This window comes from Plodia interpunctella, chromosome 19 (genome assembly GCF_027563975.2).
Source record: "Plodia interpunctella isolate USDA-ARS_2022_Savannah chromosome 19, ilPloInte3.2, whole genome shotgun sequence".
Classification (NCBI taxonomy): Eukaryota; Metazoa; Arthropoda; class Insecta; order Lepidoptera; family Pyralidae; genus Plodia; species Plodia interpunctella.
In genome coordinates, this window is record NC_071312.1 from 698,504 (window position 1) to 708,024 (window position 9,521).

Here is a 9,521-nt window from a genome sequence, read left to right on the forward strand (position 1 = left end):
CAATAAAATTATCATACTTTTGTTTTTATAATGTCAATCATTAAAATATGTCTTTTTCAGAATTACTACAATGTTAAATTATGCCCAGTAGCACTATGACTCGCACTAAAATTCCAATTCGTAATACCTACATAAAAATAATTCAATCCCGATATAACTTCCAGTGAGGCGGCTTCGCTTATTCATTGTCCTAAATGTAAGTGTTCGTATTTGTCTTGAGAAATACCTTGTACGTTAACTATTTAAGCTATTTCGTTTAATGAGATTGTGTGAGTCAGTTTAAGATTGTAAACTTTCTTTTTTGTGGATGGTTTTTCAATTGTTATGTCTTATGTAAGGTTATTTGATTAGGTACATCTTTGTTGTATGACAGTTTGGAAGATTTAGAATAAATTAGTATGACGACCTCGGTGGCGCAGTAGTAAAGGGCTTGCCCCTGAACCGAGAGGTCCCGTGTTCGATCCCCGGTCGGGTCATGACGGAAAATGATATTTTTGATTTGATAGATATAGATAGATAGATAGACAAACTCTTTATTGCACCATTCACAAAGAATTTATAAGTTACAAGATATTCAAACATAATGAGTGCAATGGCGGACTTATCGCTAATGCAATTTCTTCTAATGAAGTCTATTAGTAGAAATAAAAGGTCGTACAGTAATCGTGTCGTATGTCATAAAACCGCCACGATATTTTACAGGGTGAACGTCCTTCCTTACAAAAATAAAGTTAAGGCCGACTTATTAATTAATTGGTACGACACTGCACTTTATACGGCCTCATGTCCTGGCGTAGTCTGTGGTCTATAGTGGATAATCTGAAGTAGTTTTCAGAATCATTGATTGTGTAAATTATTATTATTGTTTTTGTTTGTAAACACTTTATTGTACAAAAAAAAATACATACAAAGAAAGCAGTAAATAAAAAGACGCATACAAAGGCAGACTTATCGTACCATTTGCGTATATATATTGATTTGATTTATATTTATGCCATCAAACACACAAAGTCACAAACTTACACACGCTTACTTCTTTATAATGATAGTATAGTTATAGTTATTCACGTTTTCTCTTTTGAGGAAATCTTGTTACTGCAATTTTTCGCCTGCTTTTAGCTTAACTATTTCTGGATGGTTAGGGTCACCGTTACCTCTGATGATATAAACAGTTTCTGTTCTTTCATCCTTGTTATATTGCAAATTATTATTTTGATTAACAAAAGTATATTTATTATTTGAATTAAAATCATTTTGATATCTTGGAGTATTACTTTCAGCTTGATAATTATTTTGGATAAATCCATATTTATTAGTCGATTGAGTTGTAGATGTATGTATGTTATAGTTTACATATATCAAATCATTTTGATTTTGAGGGAAATTAATTATCTTTCCTTGTCTAATGTTATAATCAGGAGTAGCTGTCGAAGTAATTTGTTGATGTATTTCTTCATCGGGAAATCTTAGACTTTTACCTCCTCTATTATTACTAAAACTTTCATAATTTGAATTAGATCCTGATGACAGCCATTTTGGATTATCATTAAAATCAACAGAACTCTGATAATCTACTTGTCCATTAATAATCCGTTTCTCTATTTTATTTTGTTTATCTTTCTTGATATTACTTTTAAATCTATTGAAGGCATTATTTTGATAAAGATAAATTGCTCCGTAGTTCTGAAGTCCATAGCTCTGAGGTCTTATATCATTAAGGTTAGTATCTTGGACTCCATAACCTTGAGGATTTGAGGGGATATTAGGGTTATGTACAGGAGAAATATTCGGTTGATTAGGAATATTAGGTTGATAAATTCCATAACTTTGCTGATTTGGAGTATTTGGTTGATAAACTCCATTATTTGGAATATTAGGCTGATATAATCCAGTATTTTGTTGATTCGGTGTATAAGGTTGATAAAACCCATAATTTTGTTGATTTCCCACTTGATCAGGACCTTGATAGAATCCATAGTTCTGAGATAGTTGATTATAGAATTGCTCAACATTCTGCAGGCCATACTGAGGATTATTTAGTTGAGGAGCGTTGAAAAACCTGAAGAAGCCTCCGTTGTGGTTATTCAAGTAATGCACCAGTTGTTCAGGATCGTTAGGACATTGAGGGTAGGCGTAGCGGCAAGTGCCAAGGTTCCCTTTAGCTGTCATACCCAAGAAGACTGCACGACCGAATATGAATAAAGGAGAACTACTGATACCGTTGTATGCTGCCAGCAACCTGAAATTAAAGATCAATGATATAAATATCTACAATCTAAATTTGAAACAAGCTGTATTGGAAGTTATTTTTACTTTGTTAATACAAGAGATATCTTTACATGCTAAATATAAAATAGAAGTTTATTCTTACGTGAGCAATGGTTGTAGACCCGCAACGTTCTGCAGAACACTGGAAGACCCCAGGGCTCCGCCCCCCGCCGCCTCACAAAGCAGCCGCGGCACGCACTGGTAGTCGTCGTACAGTGCGATCGAAGTCAGGGCTCCAGTGACGGCTGATAGGGCTTCAGATGCTAATGATTGTTTTGGCCGTCTTGGTGGCTCTGAAAATCAAAATTAATGTTTATTTATTAATGTAATATTATGCAGCTAAAAGCCCTGAAAAAGGTAGGCTATCACTTCACTAATTATTATTATCATAATTGTTTACATGGCATGATGCTGTGACATGTGATATGCATGCCAATGGTCTAACAACTAGAGATGCCGACTACAGTGCGAAGGGGAGACGAAAAAGTAGCAAAGCCGTCTCTAGGCTCCGACGCTCAACGGTTGCGGAAGGAATCGGGAAAACGCTTAGATGAGGAAGAAGAATGAAGCCCAAGAAATCTACAAAAATTAATAAATTTGGCGACAACCAGACTCTAACTCATTGGGCACAATTGACTGATAAATTTATAGAATTTCAAAAGAAACACAGAATATTAAACTTACTATAGTATTGTCCATTGGGTCTTACTGGATAAGGATTTTGAACTTGAGGATTAAAACCAAATTGACCCGGATAACCTTGTGGATTGCTTTGTATACCCGCATTCCCTTGAGCTAAATTCTGATCTTGAATTGGATATCTCTGAGGACCATTTCCTGGATAAAGACCTGGGTAACCAGGATATCCCTGGATTTGATTAAAAGCTTGATTATGATATCTGGGCTTTCTCCTACGTCTTCTGCGCTTCTTTTTTGGTGGGTTCGGTTCAATTTTATTCTCATCTTGAGTTGTAAAAATTGAATTATTAGTGTGTTGAATATTCGATGTTTCATCATTATTTGGAATCACATAACTTTCGAATTTAAATCGATTATTTGATACTGTTTGATGACTAAAAGTAAGTGGATTATTTTCTAGACCAGGACCAGGATACCTTTGAGCTTTGCTATTATCTTCAGGAAATATTTGCGCAGGACTGTCAATGTTTTGATTTTTAGGCTTTTTTCTTTGCTTCTTTTTCGGATTTTTTAAATTGTCTAAATTGTTTGTATCTTGAAATGTGAAACCGTTAATATTTGTAAGTTCGGTATAAAGAGTATCATCGCTATTATTTATTATTGGATTGTCTTCAAATTTTAATGTTGCAGCTAGAGCATTTTCAAATTTAAATGGTGTTCCTTGTCTGGTTTGATCATAAAAAATAATAGGATGAGATGATTTATTGTTTTCATCGATTGGAGAGTCAAAATCCTCTTCGAATTTGATAGATTCATAGTTCGTGTGACGAGCCGCTGTAGTTTCATTGATATTGAAGATTTTCCTGGAATTATTAGGTTGATAAACGTTTTATATTATAATTTCAATTGGGTATTGAAAATTAAAGAAAACACGCCATAGATAATGACTATGTCCCGCGTTAAATCAAATTAAATTACCACATAAGTGAATAAGAAAAAAATGACACAGAACAACTAGAAGGTGTTGCTATCTAGATGATTTGATAACAAAACTAATTAAGTAGCTTATATAATTCTGAACATAGTGTTACACACAATCACGTAATTATTACAAGCCTGGACGGTACATGTATGGTAATCGAAATATATGCATCTCTAACAGAACGTGTTGATTGATCAGTGATCATTACTTGAAAAACATGGCACATAGGATTATTTAAATCGTCTCTTGTTATTCTCATGATAAGTTTCCGGCTGGCGAGACGGTGGGAATTGGTGCAATAGGTATTAAAAGTATTGCTTACTACAAAGTATAATATGAACTCTCCCTCCGCGTCTGTATCTCTCTAAACTTTGTTATTTTCAACCACGTCACGGATTTTGATGCAGTTTTCACTGTTATTTAAACAATTTATTCCCCAAAAGTTTTTTAGACAGATCAATTTTGATAAAATTTGGTATATGTGTATAGGTAAAGATCGCAGTTCAAACTACCGGAGTTTCAACAAGCAATGAATAACTGAATTAATAAGAAGGTGAGGCTATTTTTTATTGAATAATAACATATTGTACCATAATAAAATCTATCTACTATTTTGTTTATCTAATTTGTTGTGTCAATTAATAGTCGATATAGACAAAAGATCCAATAAAGACCCTTGAGGAATACTGAAATATTTTTAGTATATATACGTATTTGCACTGAGAAATAAATTAACTGCAATAGATGTACCTAGATATAAGTGTGTGTACGTTTTTCTTTGCAAAACATCAAAGTTTTTCATGATAGGTACTTACAGAAACAGTTCTTCTGGATTATATGTTGTGTTACCAATGTCTTGGCTGTTTATCACGATCACTGAGTTGAATATTACTAAAACCAATATGATGTGACTCATATCTATCATTGGTCCTGAAACATTTAATATTCAAGTTCTTTTAATGTTAAATAAATACAATAGAAATTATTTTGATACCAAATAAAATTGTAACCTGAAACTTAAATTAGTTGCATTGTTTTTTTTCTTGTCTTGTTGTGTTCATATTTCGGTATAATGATACCCACGTCATTGTTATATTACAAATTGTTTTTAAAACTTATTTTCATTATATACCAGTCTATTGTTAACTTTCCTAACTCACAAGTAAGTATATTTACTATTTAATACTAGCTTCTGCCGGCGGCTTCGCTCGCGTTAATTTCCCATCGATACTCTGTCCTTCTCCATACTTTAAACAACAAATCAAATCATTTATTCAGAAATTAGGCCTTCACAGGCACTTTTTCACGTCAAATTAAATTATGTTTACCAAAGCTACAAACTACTAGTATACAAAATGTCAAAAAATGTGCTTGATTAGATAAGGCGTGAAGAGCGTAACAAACAAACTAACCTTCGCATTTATAAATTCAAAAGTAAAATCTATTTTACGATTACAATTAGTACCTACAGCTATAGGTACGTTAGTCCAAATTCCCACAGATACAAAAACTAAGTACCAAGTTATGAAGTGACATACCCCGTTACACAAATAAAAAAAAAAACATTACACAATGCACTTAAACTCGACTTGATAATCACTTACTGCCCTGATTTTTGGTATTGGACCCAAATGCATATGTTAATAATTGCTTACTTGGTCGCATGCTAATCAACAAGAATTAAAACCTTTTTGTGAATGGTGACAGTGTGAGAAACTTGCTTAGGACTAATGACAGCTTGTAAGGTAGGGTCAAATGACGCCCGAAATTAAATAGCCATTGTATCCTTTTTGGGTTAGGTATTTCTTGATAAAAAATATAAAGTTCATGTTTTTTATTTTATCTAGCCCATAGATAAAATAATAATATATCTAGCCACTGACTATGTAGGTAAGTGTTTGTGAGTTTGTGACTTTGTGAGTTTGTATGTTTGAGGCGGGTAATCTTCGAAACTACATCCACAAATCGGTTCGATTTGAAAAATTCTTTGACCATTGGAAAGGTACATTATCCAAGATTGCTATAGACTATATTTTACAAGCAACATGATTTGACATGACATTTTATTTAACATGAAAAAGTTCAGATTCAATATGGCATTATTTATATTTTACTGAAACTTTAAAAGTTGTTAAAATGCACAATCACGATATTGCTATTTTAAATCATAAGGCAAATTTAAGAACAAAAAAATGACCCAAGATTATTACTTTCATAAAATATGAAATTACTAGAGATATGCATGACATTCTGTTTTGTGAAAGTACGTACTAGGTGCTAGGTAAATATTGTAGACAAACTGTTATTAGTTATGTCGTCAATTTGGTTATAATAAGCTAATGAATAATGCTAACTTAATAAACTAAAAATATTTTTTATTTAAATACATATAGAAATAAATTTATTCATAGCATACTAATATACATCATAGAAAATGAACAAAATTTTAATATTACATAGGTAAATTTAAAAAATTTAATATTACATTAAATATGCTACAAAAGGGTACCACTCAGCTGGTGTCCCGTGACGAAGAGCCATGACGATGATCTTCAGTGATACCAAACAAGATGGCGCTACCAGAAAAGAGTTTATAAGATAAATCCGCGGAACATATACCTACATACAATTATATTGTCAAAATAACAATGTCAAGATGGTTGAACATTATTAACGACTGGGAGGAAAATACAACATAAATAACAAGGTATTACAACATTAAAATAAAGATGAAACGAATAAAGAAAATAACCTATTTCGGTGTTATCACATTACAGCACGGCTGTGTATCTGATTGAGCATTTAATAAAAACAATTTTTTAGATTTGACTTAAATGAAGTTCAGAGTTTCTAATTGGAGGCGGCGAATTGTTCCAACATTTTGTGGCCGCAAAACAATAGCTGCCACAAAATGCAGCCCTACTGTGCTGAGAGGAACTAATGAGACAGGAGCAATTACGAGGGCAGTTAGTCAGGGCCAATAAAGTTATGTTAACTAAAACAAAAATAAATTAAACTTGCCTGAAGAAGTATAGGAAAAACACACAATCCGCACAGTCAGAGTTCCTTTCTTCAAATGTGGGCAAATTCGTATCATTTCACATTACCGCGTCGGCGGCCGAGGAAAGTTGTGTGATGTCATTAGGCTCTATAAGGTTTTATGACAGACATTTTAGGAGCATCCTGTTATGATCATTAGGCAATCTTATTGTTTTTATTTAGGTAAGTAGTTTCACTTGAACATGTTTTCTGTAAAAGCTATCGAGTTACTATATTAATTTCTAAAAAAATGCTTTGTATTTCATATTAATTTATTTGCCAACTAACTGTAGGGTACAACGAACTTTGTCACCTTCTACAGGTATTGCAAATCGAGTAGCGCCTCATACAGTTATAATATTTAAATATACCATTTGTATTGTTATATAATCGTCGTATTAATATATCTACAGCTTTTTAAGTATGCGTGTATTTGTTTTAAATAATAAAAATAATGTTACATTGCATTTATTTCCCGACTGGCCTGGTGCCTGATGACAATTCTCTTTGGGAATGTTATTAATTGCTAGTGAAATAGTTGTGGCACGTCCCTGGACACGATACATTTGTTGGATCATGACTGTGATCCATAGATCAACAAAAAAAAAGAATCAATTTTACCAGAAAGGATATAAAAATATCTGTAAGTAGGTACCTAGGTTTTGGTAGTATGCTCTCATTTGTCACTTTTCTTTGCATCAGGTTTATTTTCAATATTATGTTAGAAAAATGAAATATAATAGTATATTCAGCTTTAATACACAGTAATTCCGTTGCAAGGTTAAATTAGCATATACTTACCATGAAAACAACAATGTATTTTCAGGAAATGTTAGAATATTTGAGACAATGTGTGTGTTATCACACAACAAGACATAGAGATTGTAAAACTCTTGATAGCATACTACAATGTGTGGAAAACTAGAGATCGCGCCACGAAAGAAATCTTGCGGACGCGGCTGGCGTCGGCGCAACAGTCGCTGACAACATCAACGCGCCCGATCTGTGATACATAGTTCCACATATAGCAAGCTATAGGGACTTCAACTAACATACTGAGAAAACCTGCACACTAGTTGACAGTTTAAGTTCACTTGTGTGTATGCAACCGCTTGCCGCTAGATGGCGGTGGATACTTGTGAAAGTCATGTGAGTTGCCTTTAGGCGAATTGAATAAAATCTGACACCAGTCGGAAAAGAAAAAGATCCAACAAGAACTAAACCCGAATCGAATCCTAAACAGAGTAGGTAGGAAAGTATCGAATCTTATCACGATAATTATCACTGTTGCAACTGCAACGGCCACGGTCAACGGAGTCGTTCGACTAGTTTTGCGACTTGTCCGGCGTTTGACACGATTTGTTTGTGGTCGGGATACAAATCCGGGTGTTATTTCCACTAGGTATTAAAACTAGTTCGTAATTTTTAATTATGACTGTTGTAACTTGTGTAATAATAATGTACATGATTATATTTAAAAGACCCACATTTGTTACTTAAAGTTCTTGGAGAAAAGGTTTCGGTGAAGTTTTTTGCGCCGCTTTTTCTTCACCTGCGCTTCAAAAGTAAATTATTTTAATCGCAGCCGATTATTCAATCGCCGAACTCAGATGCCGACGCGAATGAAATAACATTGCGTGGTTTATATGAGAGTTTATATTTACCGCAAAGAAAAACCACAATGGACATCGATTCCGCCTGATCTTAGCGAACTGTTTGCCGATAGTGTTTCTTTTTTACACTGACCCCGGGCGTAATAACCCCGAATACAACAGAGAACACGCGAAGATGAGAGAGGAACGAAATTTACTTGTTTACAAGAATATATCTGGAGTGTAAGTTCAAAAGAAAAACTTCATTATGACGATATAAAACTTGTTAGATTAGATAGATTTTTTGTTTAGACTGCTTTTAATAACAATTCCTTTCGGATATATCCGATCTTTCCTTATATATTACTAGCTTTTGCCAGTGGCTTCACCCGCGTGATTTCCCACGGGAGCAGTTAATTTTCAGGGATGAAAGGTGTATGTCCTCCATACTTCAAACTAAATGTATTCAAAATTTCGAAGATTGGTTGAGTAGTTACAGCGTGATGAGGTAACATACGAATCGCATTTAACATATTAGTTGCGATTGGGATTTCAAAAGTCTTCTGCGGCGTCTGTCTGTTCGCGATAAACTTAAAAAGCACTGCACAGATTTTCATGCGGTTTTCACCGATAGACAGTGTGATTGCTTAGGAAGGTTTAGGTGTATAATTTATTATGGCTTCAGTTGAGCGAAGCCAGGACTGACTAGTTAAAATAACAGCTCGTATGTATGAATGCCTTGAACTGTGTCCCAATCCCAATACACACGAAGCTCAAAATGCGTACCTACCGACATAATAATAATTTAGTCTTCAATGACAAGTGGGCGTCCTCCACGACAGTGACAATAGTTTATATGTACCTCTAAGTATATTTCCCAATAGTGATAGTATAAAGAGTAGCTGATCACGACCGTAGCTCGTCCTGTTTTGACCTTGCTGTCTAGCATCCTTATCAGGTTTCGGATCTCTCTCACTTCTGAGAATATCAGGTTTCGTTAT

General features: G+C 34.0%; 1 protein-coding gene across 3 annotated transcripts; it reads right to left on the minus strand.

The window, feature by feature from the left end:
• Positions 1-537: 537 nt before the first annotated feature.
• Positions 538-7,893, minus strand: LOC128678350 (uncharacterized protein). Of its 3 annotated transcripts, XM_053759818.1 has the most exons (6): positions 7,730-7,893; positions 6,911-7,037; positions 4,705-4,819; positions 2,953-3,770; positions 2,372-2,561; positions 538-2,239 (listed from the first exon to the last, which is right to left on the minus strand). In XM_053759818.1, the coding sequence occupies exons 2-6, from the start codon at positions 6,984-6,986 to the stop codon at positions 1,093-1,095; spliced, it is 2,346 nt and encodes a 781-aa protein (XP_053615793.1). In that variant the 5' UTR covers positions 6,987-7,037; positions 7,730-7,893; the 3' UTR covers positions 538-1,092. The 3 variants fall into 3 exon arrangements, with proteins under 3 accessions (XP_053615793.1, XP_053615794.1, XP_053615795.1); XM_053759819.1 differs by lacking the exon at positions 7,730-7,893 and having other exon boundaries at positions 6,911-7,042; XM_053759820.1 differs by lacking the exons at positions 6,911-7,037; positions 7,730-7,893 and adding an exon at positions 5,545-5,599.
• Positions 7,894-9,521: the final 1,628 nt, after the last annotated feature.